Source organism: Pimephales promelas, chromosome 6 (assembly GCF_988280905.1).
Source record: "Pimephales promelas chromosome 6, fPimPro1.hap1.1, whole genome shotgun sequence".
In the NCBI taxonomy this organism is placed as follows: Eukaryota; Metazoa; Chordata; class Actinopteri; order Cypriniformes; family Leuciscidae; genus Pimephales; species Pimephales promelas.
Genome location: NC_142774.1, coordinates 19,171,617 through 19,187,629, shown reverse-complemented (window position 1 = coordinate 19,187,629; position 16,013 = coordinate 19,171,617). Strand labels below are relative to the sequence as shown.

Below are 16,013 nucleotides of genomic sequence, written 5' to 3'. Positions count from 1 at the left end.
CTGGAGAAGATGAAACGAACGCTGACTGATTTCTTTTGTACACCGTCACATAAAGTCACAAAAAATCCTGGAGTTGGTGATGTGGGTGATGTGGTTAATGTGGATCCACCAGCTGAAAAGAAATCGTACAGCTTTCGGAGAGAATGGCTTAAAGATTTCGAGTGGCTCCGTTATGCTGATGTACTGCGCAATGTACAATGTACTGTACAATGTACTGCGCTCACATGTAAAGCCTGTGGGACAGAGTTTGCAGGTAACACAGCGTTCGCAACTGGATCTATACATTTTAAGCGCGAGAGCTTGGTTACACACGGAGAGAGTGCCAAGCACAAAAAATGCAGGGACAAGTGTGTGGCAAGCAAACCAGGTTCCAGTGTGTGGCAAGCAAACCAGCTTTTAATCGCCAGGATGCTGCCTGTCGTTCCGCTATACTGACAGAGCTAAACGTAAAATTTAACACTGCATACACCATCGCCAAAGAAGAGCTTGCCTTCACTAAATTTAAACCCATGTTGCAGCTCATGAAAAAGAACGGAGTTGTGATTAACATGACGTATGCAAATGAGAAATCATGTGCCAATATCATCGGGGTCATAGCAGATACTATCCGCGGGAACACCGCAGTTCAAGTGTCGTCAGCTCAGTACATCTCCTTCATTATCGATGGAGACACCGACCTGTCTGTCAAGGAGTGTGTGATCGTGTATGTCCGCGTCCTGCTTGATGGACAGCCCACGAACATCCTCGTCAGACACGTTGAGGTGGAACATGCCAAGGCTGATGGTGAGGATGTTTTTTTTATTTATATTTTTTTATTAAAACGTAGCTTATTTAGTATTATATAGCAATATATGAGTAATATCATAATAAATACTTTGCTTGTTTCATTAATGGATGAATCAGCGTTTTTTTTAATCTCTTGAATGAATGATTCAATAACAAATACATTTAAGTCACTTGTCGCCACCTAGTGGAGTAACAATGTGATCGATACAATTGTTATTTGAAGCTCCATGTTACTTTCAAAAGGTGCTTGTCTCTACTGCTTCTGTAGACGTCAGTGTTTATGTCCAAACCATAATCTTTAATTCTAGTTCCGATTCAAGCTCTTCTGTGATAAGAATATTTGTAATATAACACAGAAATAACAATACTGCATAGTTGAACATACTCTCTGGGTCAGCAGGAGCACCATAATGTTCCGCTGTGATTTTTAATATACATGTTTAATAGACAAAAGTTGTCATTTTGGAATGATATTGCAATCTTAGCTCTAGTAATTGGATTTATTTATTAAATGTAATTGATAAATTATTAATGCTGTTAGCCCTGTGTGCTTCTGAAGCAGGAGAAGGAGGGGAGCCTGGAAGATGCTGGGCAGTACACCGCTGTATATGCTCATATGGACCACCTGGCTGCATCATCAAGGGAATGCGGATATAGCTGGCCGAGCAAAGCATGTCAGTGTACACTAGAGGTGGAAATTTGGATATTGCCCCTGTACAGTGAGTTAAAGGGAGGGGAGGGGATAAATTTGCTGTGTTCTTCTATGCAGGTCAAAGAGACCATGGAGGATGGCTCATTCCTGGCATTCTGACATTTCTTGGCAGATTTATTTTCTGCCATCAGTAAATACAGCCTATTACTGCAAAGAAATGATGTGATCCTCCCCCAGGTAAGCTTTAACTAGTTGTCAAAGAATAAATCAACATTATTTTGACATACTTTGCCATGTTAGTACAACAAAGTTATGTCTAGATGGAATCACATTAACAGGCAGTCAGCAGCTTGAGGAACCTTATCCTCAACATTGAGGCAATTGCTCTGAGGCCATGTCCAAATGGTAGGCTAGCTTCCTTCCACCAGGAACTGCCAGGAATTGACGTGGGCTTTGTTTGTCAGTGTTGCCCCCATGGCCAGATATTGTGGTTTTGCGGTAGGTGGTATGCCATACGGAACCGTTTGCCACTGAAACTGCTTTATAACGCACTAGTGAAGCCCTCTTGAGGTGTCGTGGGCTAGTCGATGAAACACTGAGGACGGAAGGTGCCCACTTAAAGACCCTAGAGATGTCCCCTACTCAGCTCAATCCAGACGGTTGTTGTGGTGGTCCACTAGGGAGACCATACTGTAGTTGCAGCCATCGTCTGTGCTGACGCGGCAAGTACACTGCAGCCGTTAACGCTGGACAGAAGGGGAGTCACACCACCATATGGAAATAAGCGTGAAGGGATGGAGAAGCATAGTTTACTGTAAAGCTACGTCTTAGCTTACCTTGGCGAAAGCCAAGTATAAATCAGCATGAAGTTTTAACATCTACTCTCGTGTAGAGCTCACGTCACCGTCTCGAGTGCAGGCAAGACAGAAGAGTTCAAGGAAAATTTCACTGTTTTATATGATTTGCCTGTAACCACATACATGGATATAATAATGTTGCATAGAAAAGAAACAGTCAACAGTCTCAGTGTGTTTAATTCATACATAGTTCGAGTGTTGTATTTTTTGATGCAAGTTTAGCACTGCTGCAGTTCATTTCAGTTTCATACAGTTTCCCCTGCATGATATTGATATTAGGGACAAAAAAATGTATTATATGTCAAATTGAATGACGTTTTAGTGATTTGACGTTTTAATAATCTAAGAAATTATTTAATCCACTGAACACTGCTGTGTTTATATAAAAAACTCTCCCAACAGCATACTGTTTCTTCTGAACCTAGTTCCTAGTTCAATTAAAATGACAGTTTTAGGCTATATATCACTTGTAATTGTATTTTGTATAGGAATGTGATGGTGACCTCACGTTGTGTTGCATTATGGGTCCGCCTCCATATTTACAGGATCGCTGTACCCCGCCGTAAATGTGTTGGAGGCTGTACGCCTAGCCTTCTTCCAGGTCTGCCAACAGTGTAGGACAAAGCGCTGTGCAGAGGGAACACCAACTTGTGCCTCTTCCTCAGGAAATAGTGGAGGGGTGTATCCGAACTGGCATTCAAAAAGGGACAATCCGGTGGCCGAGGAGGGTGGAGGGTGGTGTGGGCATATTCAGCCCAAATGATATAAGTGGCCCAAGATGTGGGATTTCTGGCTGCCACACACCATAAGGTGGTCTCCAGATCCTGATTAATCCGTTCCGTCTGCCTATTAGACTCAGGATGGAACCCAGATGATAGACTGGCTGTGGCCGCGATAAGCCTGCAGATGGCCCCCCACCAGGACAAGAATTGGGGATCTCAATCAGAGACAATATCCAGGGGTAGGGCTGGGCGATATGGCGATATATATCGTTACCGCGATATAAAACGTCAGTCGTAACAGATTTTTTTATTCCGTGTTTGCAAATAAGGGGGCGTGGTTAACTCCCGTGCAGCGCGCGTGAGACTGATGCCGAGATTTGTCAAAGAAACATGGAGAAAGCAGATCAAGTGGATCCACAAAGGAATTACATTTTCTAAAGGATTGTTGTTAACGTGATATGTTCGGGGGGAAAGGCAGCCGTCAACTTGAGCAGAACAGCAGCACCCAGGCTACAGTTTAGAGGAGTGAACGTTCGCAACGGGGAAAGCATGAAGTTACTTGATAACAACATTTCATAGGCTATAATCAATATCATTACGAGAAATAACCTTAAATAATGTATAGTTATCCGCATCTTTCCTTCTCTTATGTATAGTTACTTTTTAAACATGAATATCGCATTCAGCATGAATGAACATCCTGCTTGTTAAAACGAATGTATAATCCTGTTTCTGAGGCAAAATTACTATATGCAGTGCGAGTTATATATTTTTTAACTCCAAACAATTGCCTACTGAACCAGTTGATAAAATCTTCCTTTGATTCGATCCGTGATTACAACTTCACTCTCAAATTACTCGATCGCATTTTGTTGATGTAAAAGACGCGCGCGTGCACGCACTGAGAGGGAGCGCGCGGTGTTCGACGCACTGTTATAAGGTGTGTAATCTGTGTATAATTTAACTACTTAGTCAACACTTACAGTAGCTGCGGTTTGGTTTTCATATTGCTGCTCTCCTTCTTGTCACTTCCGAACTGACGGGTTGCCAGATATAACAAAAAGAGCAAAACAAGCCCGTTAAAACAACAGTGTGTGCAGTCTCCGTTTGTGCAGGAAAACCCTTCTCCGTTAAAAACACAGTATAATAAGCACATGTGGTAAAAAAAAATTATAATTATATTATATATATTATAATTATATTATAAACTGATTGATGAAGTAAAGCAATGCATGAGATTGAAAAAAATATTTAAAGTTGAAATGCACCTATAGCCTAGTTGTATTTAATATCAATCTGTTGTGGGAAGTTCATCTAAAAGTTTAATAAAAAAGTTCATCTAAGAGTGTTTTTTGTTTACTATATTTTGATATAAAAATAGTTTACCAAATAAATAAGTTACCAAATAAAATAAAAATAAAACAAGGTGGTGACACACTTTTCATTTCTAAAGTATTTGGGTTTATTTATTATACAAAGCCCTTTTTGTCTTTTTTTTTTTTTTGAGGATAACTATATAAATAACTATATCGTGAAATATATCGTTACCGTGAAATAAAATTAGTCATATCGTGAAACACAATTTTGGTCATATCGCCCACCCCTATCCAGGGGAATTCCAAATATCCGGAAGACATGGTTCATTAGGAGCTCAGCAGCCTCCTTGGCTGAAGGCAGATTGGGCAGGGGAATAAACCGGACAGCCTTAGAGAAGCGGTCTACAACCACCAGGATAACAGTGTTGCCTCAAAAACCGAGTGAGCAACAAGGGGGAAAAACACAGCTAAAATACTCTAGGGGAAACAATGCACAGGTGACCTGGATAACGCTAACAAGGACACACGAGGAAGAACTAAGCCAAGATGAAAAGCACTGTGTTCATACTTCGTACTTTCATGAACGTATGAGGAGCATGACACCTTCGAACACAAAAATACTATAAACCAGAATTATCTTGTATTTGGTCTATGAAAAAATTATTTTAAAAAGTTAAAATAATACTTTATTCATTTGTTGTATCAAATGATTAACAATTTAAAGTGAACAAAGCTTTAAACAAAATGGCACACTTCATATAACTTTCAGTCTTGTGTACTTATTTCATGTCTCCATTAAAGGTGCAATGTGTAACAAAGTTGAGTATCTATTAACAGAAATGCAATATGACATCCATAACCATGTTTTCAGTGGTGTATAAAGAACTTACTTAATTAACCGTAATGTTTTTATTACCTTAGAATGAGACATTAATAGCTCCATAACCGCGGGAATCCCCTTCTATGAAGGTCGCCATGTTGTGACGTCATATTCCTACCGTAGCCGAACGCGAACACACAGTGCTACAGAACGCGTTTCATCACTACCTTATAAGAGAAGTAGCGGAAAGCTGGAAGCTAGCCTTACACTCCGTGAGTAGTGACTTTTCCCTTGTGAGTGGTGTAAAATATGTAGTTGGGATTGTTTCATGTAACTTAGTTCTCCCTCGCTGTGTTATGGGTTTGTTATGTTGGGGATAGATGTGCTGTTACGTTCGTGAGACAGCTGATGATTAGTATTCATGTCATTGACCGTAAAACAGTACGTTACAGGAATCACTAACCCGTCGATAGAGACTTTTACTAAAGTCTTTTATCACTAAAGTCGATCGCGAAGATTTTTCAAAATCAGAGAAAAAAGCCTATTGTGTGTAGTAAATAGTATCTATGGGATGCGGAGATGACATGATTGTAACAGCGCGCGCAGTTCCGACCTTTGGACTCATGCGGACGAGTCCCAGCTCAGCCACAATAACAGCTCATATTAGCCAGCTAAATTATTACTACCCTGTTAGAAAAAATATATAGCTGCTCCCTCGCTGTATTATGGGTTTGCTACAGTATGTGGGGATAAATGTGCTGCTGGTTACGTTTGTGAGACAATCAGCTGATTAATATCATTTTATTAAATTATATATTAAAACCCTTGATCCTCACCTGACTATGGCTTTGTAAACAGTATTCATGATGTGGTTTATAATGGACTGTGGTACAGAAACAGTGACAATGTTACACACTCTTGGCTTACTCTGGCTATTCTCTGCTGTCTCAGCCGACGAGATGTTTGTCCCGTTTTAGCAACCGTAGCTTCTTCGAAAGGGAGGGGTGAGCAGTGGGCTGAGCCCTTAGTGCAAACTCGCAACCGAACCACTAGATGTCGCTAAAAATCACACATTGCTCCTTTAAGTCTATGAGACCATCTGTAGGGTGGCTCATTTTTAATTTTAGGTTTCAGAAGGTTGCTCACGCATACTTTGTGGTTGATATGTGCCCTCAGTGCACACTTTTGCAGAGCCCACACACCAATGCAAGCTATACAGCAAACATCTTCTCAACAGTCAAAGCAGGGTTACGTTATTGCCCGTCATGCACATTTACCCTAAAGGCACGGGGGTGGTGGTGCCAACGGCTTGTGTATATATATATATATATATCTGTGAGCAGCGATGAAGGGCCAAAGCCGGCGGCACCACCAGTTATATATTTATTTTCAACTATATTTATATATATTTATTTAAGTTAGAAAGATAGTTGATGAATGATGTTGAATTTGTAGTTCATGTTAGCAGGTGATAAGCCAGACCAAATTGCATGAATCAAATTATATTTTACCCCTTTTTTAGCCAAACACACCCATTATTAGCAACGGCCCGCAAAAGGGTAAACAGAGATTGTGCCTGTAAAGATGGCGCCCACGTCCCATAATTCAAAACTGCGTGACGTACCTTCACATTCCCTTTAGATATGGCCAGACGTGTAGTCTACCAATAGAGAGACTAGCAGAGACTAGCGGCATAAAAACGACAACGGCAGGTTTCAATAACAATATAAGCCTATGGAGGAGTGAGACAGCTCTCAGCAGGATTTCCCATACATTCATTAATTTCAATATCAACGCTGAGTGCCACACACTGATTTTCAGGATTTTTTATTTTATTGTAGAGCTGCGCGCTCCTTCCCTCCCACTCTCACAAACTGACAACGGTTCCGGTTTGTACACAGTGCATCACACACCTGCAAGAAGTGTCACGCATTGATCGTCACAGTCACTCATTTCGGTCTTTTGTATCTTGTGAAAAAAATTGTTTTGTAATATATTTAATATGCCGCAGCACCCAAAATGTCTCTGGCCGCGCTGCTCTCACTATGCAACGGAACGGAACCGGCAGGAATCAAGCGCGTCTCCCCTGGAGTTCTGCAGTCGAGCCTGCCACTTATCAGCCAATCAAAAAAAGAAGAAAAATGCTATACAATAGCCAATCAGAAAATAGTATTATTCTATCTGTGTAAGATTTAATGCAACAACCAAAAAAAATAAAATAATAATAATTATCTCATAAAAAAATTAAATCCTGAAATTGTTCACGTGATTCTCTCACTCCTGCTGCCTTTCTTCAAAACTTGAGAGCCCTGATATATAATTCAGCATAGTACATACCAGGAAGGTGTCAATCAGGAAGGTATCAATCAGGATTATGAATTATTTTTATTTTTTTTGATTAATCACTTTGATGAATCATTCAATTTCACAGCACTAATGTTTAGAGTATATAGACAACAACCATACAACCATACCATACAGGTATTTTGGCGTGACTGGCTGCCCTGGAATGCTAAAAAGTTGTGAGTCCTGGTTTTAAGTCGTGATTTACGCGCTCAAAAACCTGCCTGGAACACTTCATAACTTTGCTGGGTCATGAAATAAGGCACAACTCATGCAATTCAGCTCACAAGTAGGGCAAATGTCAGTCAAGCTCCTAGGAGGATCCTTGTCGTTCCATTTTAAACACCACTGGTTCCACCTGAGAGCCTATGTGGCACTGCACGCAGTATCAAATTAATATTTAGCATGTTTACATAATGCTCATGGTGTTGCAGACATAAACATCCTCCTTCTAATGAGAACAGATAATGGCTTAGTTACTGTGACAACTGAAATTTACAGTTATGTGGTGTGGCTGTGTCTGGGTAGACATTTTGCCATTAATGCAATAATTCCTGTGATAGTCACACCTTGCACGATGCTGAATTGGAATCAGAGCTAGAATGGTAGCAAGATTTAAAGATGTAAATTTTCCTATACAGCACATAAAATCATAAAATGTACACAACTACTACACAGTCTGCATTCCCCCAGTGTATTTTATTTATCATTTCAATCACTCTTAAAGGGTTAGTTCACCCAAAAATGAAAATTAAGTCATTAATTACTCACCCCCATGCTGTTCCAACCCCGTAAGACCTTCGTTCATCTTCGGAACACAAATAAAGATATTTTTGATTGAATCTGAGAGCTGGATCAGTCCTACATAGAATGCCTAAGGGACTGGCTCTTGACGGCCCATAAAGTCATTAAAGAAAAGGTTTAAATATTCCATGTGCCTACAGCGGCTCAATTATAAGTTTATCAAGCGACGAGACTACTTTTTGTGCGAAAAAAACATAAATAACGACTTAATTCGACTATTCTATTACTTCCTTATGGGCGCATGCGCGAGAACTGAGACGAGGACGTTCTTCTCTTTCGACTACTTTTTGTTACCGGCTGCTCCGCTTAGCAGTATTACCGCCACCTACCGTATAAAATGATGATCCATATATAAGGCGCTCCGGATTATAAGGAACACTGTCGTTTTTTGAGAAGATTAAAGGCTTTTAAGTGCACCTTGTAGTGCGGAAAATACGCTAATTGAAAAGCGTATGTACAGCGCGCATCTTCCTCTGCTTGTAAACAGAAAGTCAGCTATATCAGCACATCATCTTATACGGTAGGTGGCGGTAATACTCCTAAGTGGTGAGCAGCCGGTAACAAAAAGTAGTCGAAGGAGAAGAACGTCCTCGTCTCAGTTCTCGCGCATGCGCCCATAAGGAAGTAATAGAATAGTCGAATTAAGTTGTTATTTATGTTTTTTCGCACAAAAAGTAGTCTCGTCACTTGATAAACTTATAATTGAGCCGCTGTAGGCACATGGAATATTTAAACCTTGTCTTTAATGACTTTATGGGCCATCAAGAGCCAGTCCCTTAGGCAGTCTATGTAGGACTGATCCAGCTCTCAGATTCAATCAAAAATATCTTTATTTGTGTTCCGAAGATGAACAAAGGTCTTACGGGGTTGGTACAGCATGGGGGTGAGTAATTAATGACTTAATTTTCATTTTTGGGTGAACTAACCCTTTAATTCTATTCCCTTACATTCAAATTGCAATTCTGCATCCTGTTGGTACATCAATTCAAATTCAGGAATTTAATTGGAATTTAACTGGCATTCTCAATTTAGTTTTTTTGAATGGTGGGTGGATTTGATGTTGTACTTTGTCATGTGTGCTAAAAGTTCAAAGACTTGACCGTTATATATATATATATTTATTTTTTTTTTTCTGAAAGAGAAAGGTTGAACTTTAAAAAAGCAAAGCCAAAGCTGAGACCTTAAAGCTTGAAATAAATTGCGCTGACCTTTTAAAGCTGAGATAAAAAGCCCAACTTAGCAACAAGGCCAGTCTAGCGCTTGACCTCTGACAGAGCTATGTGAACTTCCTGTCATACTGTAGCCTGATTAATTTCCTTTTCAATATGTCAGTCAGAAAAGAAGCAAAACTGTTAGATGTATTCATTTCAGAGCTCCATATACGCCACAGGATTGTACGTGGCTAATCGGAAAAAAACAACATCAGGTACAACTGTTTTTTGACAGTTTTTCTGTTCTAAAACTAGCAAGGCGTTAGGGAAGTCAAGATCTGGGGGTTGACTCAAACACACAGCTTAGCCAAGAATGGTTTTGCTTGACTGTGGATAATGGCTTCACATAACTTTTCTTTCATAATTCGTCAGAGCCATGCTGTGCCAATCTTAAACAGAAAGTGAGACTTAAGAACCAGACAGCCTGGCAGAAACACGGTCCTGATGCAACTGCCTATTGAAACCCACAAAAACTGAAGAATGAGAATTTTTACTAAGGCCTGGTTTCACAGACAGGGCTTAGATTAAGCCGGGATTAGGCCTTAGTTCAACTGTGTCAGTGAAAGTTGCTTTTGGTTAAAACAGTTCAAAAATGCATTTTAGTCGGGGTCTAGGTTGTAAAACCGAGGGAAAGTGCTTAAAAAGCTCCAACTGATTCTCTCTCTCTCTCTCTCTCTTACAGAAGACATACACACACACACACACACACATTTTGAGATAATTATTTCACAGTGAGGTCGAAGGAATCTAAAGAATCTGCACCCTCCTTCAACAGTCACATGACATTTGTTAGCCTCACAATGAATGCCATTTTTTTAAATCGACTGGTAAAGTTTTGCTTTGAGTTTTTGTCTTATTATGACTTTTTTTTTAGTTCACCAATTAAGTATGGGTTGTTACACCTCTATAATCTGTGATACATTTTTATACAACGAAAAACATGACTTCAAGAATGTCTCAAAACACTGATTAAAATAAAATCAATATATAATGCAATTAAATATTTTGTAAATGAAAACTAATTACACAAAATGTCAAAAATATTAATCAATGTGACTTGCTAGACCTTGCACTGCTTGAAAGAAAGAGCAATAAATAAATGAAATATCAGTAAATGTTTTTCTAGAAGAAGGCAACAAAGGGTTTTCATGCACCTTGCAAATTATTGTTTTTTTCTTCCTTCTTTTAAACAAACAGTCAAATCATTGCATATTATTAATAACAATGTTATGTTTTAAGTTATAGTTGGCTTATATAATGATATTGATTTCTCTAACCGTTGGTTTTGCCATAATTTGATAAAGACCCAGATGTCTCTTTGAATTAGTCATCTATAAGTCAAGTTACAGAAAATGCATAATGCCTTTAGCCTAGAGTCCACATTTAGCAGTTTGGAGCAGGGCAATCATGTGAGTATATTTGAAAAAAGAAACAGCTCCCTCCAACGGAGGTATATCATCAAGGTAATCAGATGGATTCCCATTAACTTCTATTATCTATTATTTCTTAGATGCACATTCACAAACAGTGGTGGTACGAAGATGTTTATGCATCATTTATCGACTAGTTTAATATTTCATAAATGACACAAACGCAAGATTCCCCATCCCTCTGGCTCTGAGAATAGCTATGTGATAAGCAGATGCTGTATACGGTCTTGAGTGGAAAAACAAGGCTATCCGATTAACTATTTTAAGTCTGATAAGCAAAATACCTCAGATGTGTATGCTTTTTTATTTTGATTAATGATTATTTTGATTATTTCAAAGCAGCCTACGGTAGCCTAAATTCTACATTTTAAAACCAAATGTCCCAGCTGCAACAGTTTTTCTGTCAAAAACATTTTAATAGGCTAATTTAAAGAATTCCACTGAACATTTTGTGGGAACTTTCAATAGATGTTTAAGGTTCTTCATGTAACATATAATATTCAAATGTAAGACCTTCAGTCGAACTGGTTAAAAATAAACTGAAGAAACTTTTCTGACGTCAGTGGTCCTGAACACTGAAGGGAAATGGGAACAAAAGAATTTCCCTGAGAGACTGTAAATCTTTGTTTTATTGAAACCGAGACGTTACCTTGAACGAGGGGGAATTATGTTTAAAGCTTGTGATTGGTCATTTCAACTTACATTTTCCTCACATAACCTCTTTTATAGCCTATACTTCCCACACTGGTGAATTGTTAGAGGCGCTGACCTATTAAACTCCTCGTTGTGGGTGATAGTCTTGAAGAATTATATCTAACGTTATCCACATCTCAACAATGCTGTGTGTGTACTTACAGTGACACCAGCCCAGATGACAGCACCAGTGCAGCTTGAAACACTTCCCGTGGCTGTGTGTGGCGCAGATGGATAGTCCATCACAGGGCAGAAAGTCCGGTCGCCCTGCGCAACTCCTCGCTAGAGCCTGAGCTTCATCTAACTTCTCACTCTTCTGTCCGCCCGAAGCGGCCATCGCGCACTGATCACACCGACAAAGCCCTCATCAGCGCCGGGAGCTCGGGAAGATCAGATGCGCTCAGCGTCGACTGTTTAGCAATTAAAAGAAATGAACAAAAGTGGAGAAACGCCCAAGACTTCGGCTATCCAAGTTCCACTTCTAGCGTTTATACAAAAAAAAAAAAAAAACTCGTTTTCAGTCATTTCGCCTCTAAAAAAAAATAATGAGGCATATAAGATGCCGTCGTCTATGTGTCCGTAAACAGCTTCAGATCAGCGCGGAGACTGATGCTTATTCTCGAAGACGGATTTTCCTTTCCGCTCTTGTGCCGTCGATCCCGCCTCTCTCTCTCTCTCTCTCTCTCTCTCTCTCTCTCTCTCTCTCTCTCTCTCTCTCTCTCTCTCTCTCTTGCTCTCTCTCTTGCTCTCTCTGTTATGAATTCATGCGTGATTTCCCTCGTCTTGACAGTAGGCTGTGAAAGAATCATGGTCTTCTTCAAAAGAAAATGCCTTGTTGTAAGGCGACCGAAGAATCAAATTTTAGAGTTAATTGGACCCTTTCAGTTTTCAGAGGAACTTATAAGATGTAGCCTAACCATGATTTCCTTCAAGAACTTGAGCAGCTAATAATTTATCTAACAGCATTTTGAAGCACTTGAAGTTGCTGTTGATGAGGTTAAAAAGGGGTTTTGACCATGAATGAAGTAGCCTACCATGCTTCATGAACCCTGTGTTTTCAAGCAACCAGCCTTATTTTTGATGCAGGCCTGAAAAGTAGGCTATGTAGGCCTATTCAAACCAGGAGCTGAACTGGACTGTCAGATAGGCTAAAGGAAATTTTTGTATAGGCAGATACTGTCATTCATTTTCTTGTCATGAACTTTTTTTTTTTTTTAAGAATTTTAAAAGGGTTTCAGACATTGGCTGTAGGGATGAAAATATCCTGCTTTCAAGGAGCACCTAAAAACAGTCATACAGAGGGCATCCATCCTCAGTGAAAGTTTTCACTTTCAAAGCGACTCTTGTCAGCAGTTTTCCGGAGAACCTCACTCAACATTTTCCTCCTTCAAAGCCACTGTTGACAGCACAGTGACTGACTTCATGTTACAGTAGATCACCTCAGGAGAAAATGGCTGTGTTTTTTAATTTCTCATAGGTCTAGTGTGTGTGTGTAACAATACGGTCAAAGGTACATTATGATGGGTCCTGCACTGAAGTTGCTTGCAGGTAATCTTTAATCAAAGGATGAAAGTAAAACATTTCATGAATTGAAAATTTCCTTATGGCATGAAAGGTACAAACCATAGAATATCATCAAAAGAGCAATTGATTTGACCACAGTTTTTTTTTTTCTTTAAAGTCTATGCCTTTGGCACAATAGTTCTACTCAATTTATGATAACTTGATTTATGTTATATTGTTGCTGTTGCTCTCTCTCTCTCTCTCTCTCTCTCTCTCTCTCTCTCTCTCTCTCTCTCTCTCTCTCTCTCTTTCTCTCTCTCTCTCTCTCTGTGTGTGTGTATGTGTGTGTTCAGGTCTGTGTTTTATGACAAAGGGTTTGTTGGGGAAAAACCTAGAAGGTGTCGATTTGTATGTACGAGATGTATGAAGTGTTTTGGTTTGAATTTTGAATGTGAAATAAACTGCTGTGCCAAGTTGAAAGTTGGATAGAAGAACTGTGGGAAGAGTTCTGTCCTAGCGATTGCAAAAAAAAAAAAAAAAAAACTGAAACTTGAAATTCATTGTAGGCTATTACTCCCTTTGTCAGAGTAAAAAAAATATTTATAATTAAAGGGGGGGTTGATTGCGATTTCACTTTTTGGATTTTAAATAGTGTGTAATGTTGCTGTTGGTGCATGAACAGTATCTGCAAAGTTGCAGTGCTGAAAGTTCAGTCTAAGCAGAGATATCGTCTTTTAAAAATCAGGAAGTATTTTGCCTACAAAAACGACTCGATTGGGACTACAGCTGGGTTTTAGATGTCACTAACCCACACATTTGCATCAACCACTCCCTCCAGAAAATGCAAAAAAGGGCATGCGCATATTTCTGTGGCTCGTCGAGTGTGTTGTGTTCACCCAGTTATCAGGTCTTCACCCAGTTATCAGGTCTTCTGTGTTCGGGCTTCCCACGGACGCTGTACTTCGTCAAAAATGGATACAATTTATGTTTGATTATGTTCCTGAAAATGACGATCGTTTCTGAGTGAGTGGTTTCATTGAATCAGGAAGTCAACCGGTCGTTCAGGGTCAGAGGGGAGCGCGGCTTGCAATAAAGGTGAAGTTTATGGAAAATAAGACTTTTTAAAAAAGAAAAACCAGGAAAATATGTTATATTGCACCCCATAAAAAGAATCATGCAAAGAAAAAAAGTAGTCAACCCCCCCTTTAAAACATTCAATGTGACTAGTTGTTAAAATTGTTAACGTAGCCTATTTCTTTCAACTGTTACTTTATATCTTGTGCAGAAGATGAAAACATATGCCTTACAATTAGTTTGCAATTGTGTTTTTGGCATTGGTGGGAGTGGAGTAAGTATGTATGTGTGTATATATATATATATATATATATATATATATATACTGTATATATATATAAATATATACTGTCACAAGCTAAGCTTGGTGACTGGAAATGAATTACATGGACTTGACACACATGCACACATCACTACCTGATTATGTCGGCATTTACCATCTTTTAAATCAAAATGATGTTGTGTAATTGTTTTCCCTATTTGAAATGAGTTTTATATATACATATTTGTCTGTTTGCTCCAACATGCTGTTCAATTCAATTATTTCTTTTTAGAAGAAAACTTCACAACCAGTTGATTGCAGTCAGAATTACCTTTTATTTCTTGTAAGAATCCCCCCCAAACCTTTGTTTTGGCTGTTGGCCTTCTAGACTGCTGCACGATAGTGTTAATTTCGTTAACGAAAACTAAACGAAAATATTTTCGTCAACGCACATTTTTCACCGAACGAAAACTAGACGAGACGAGACTAAAATCCCCACTAATAAACAATAACTGGGACTAAATCAGAAATAATTTTCGTAGACTAATAAAGACGAGACGAAAATGCAGTTCGGTAAATAAAGACTGGGCTAAAATCTATGGACATTTTAGTTCACGAACAAAGACGAGACGAAAATTACATATTATTATATGATATGGTTTTGTCAAATCCTGTCTCCTCCTCCGCCTCCTCCTCGTCAGCTCTTCCGCCACACACACCCACGTTCAAACCTGGAGCGGGTGGGCACAGTCAGAGTAGCCTACACAACACATGGAGCAGACAGGAGCTGGATTCACGGTGAGGCGGCGGCGACAGGTTAAAAGTAAAACATGCTTTGCACGGGGCTCGGGAAGAAGAAGAGACGTGATATATGGACACATTTTGTTACAATGATAAACTAACTAATGATGGCTAACTTTCATAGCATTTAGTATCCAGGCTGGCTATGTTGCGTTAGCTTCTTAGCACGTAGCGACTGTAGCCACTTGTTGATAGAATTGTATGTGAAGTTAAATTTATGCTAACTTAGATATGTTATACTGGCCGGGCAACTATAGTTTCAGTTACATTTGATTAAAGCAGACAGACGCTTTAAAAAGATTAGTTAAAAAGATTTCATACGTTCTAGCAAGCTATGCCTTGTTTCACCTTAAATACTGTACCTTTATATACCATGTGAACTAGCTGGCAGGAAAGCACTTTTGTTGTATCAGTTGGAGTTTTTTTTTTTTTTTTCACAACATTGACCTCAAATCTATTTATTTTATTATTCTATGTGAACTAGCTTTAAACAGCCAGCACTTGTGTTAAGTTCATAATACACTTTATTTTATTTATTTGTTTCCTTTGTCAGGTGTATTTTATTTGTTTTAATGCAAGCATTTGTGTTTGTGTCTTTGAACCTTACAATGTTCAAAATAAATATGCAAATATTGTCAGAACATCTTCCATGTCTGCATGTGTTCCTTAAAATTGTGTTTTTTTATCAAAAAGATGAGAGAAAATGTTGAAATGTGAAATAATTTTAGGAAATGTTAAA

General features: G+C 39.0%; 1 protein-coding gene across 1 annotated transcript in view; it reads right to left on the bottom strand.

Moving 5' to 3' along the window:
• Positions 1 to 12,289, bottom strand: part of c6h3orf70 (chromosome 6 C3orf70 homolog) — a 29,959-nt gene extending 17,670 nt beyond the window's left edge. Inside the window, exon 1 of the mRNA XM_039657446.2 lies at positions 11,797 to 12,289. Within this exon, the coding sequence (XP_039513380.2) occupies positions 11,797 to 11,971 (175 nt within the window). The 5' untranslated portion in view covers positions 11,972 to 12,289. The remainder of the gene's footprint in view (positions 1 to 11,796) is intronic.
• Positions 12,290 to 16,013: the final 3,724 nt, after the last annotated feature.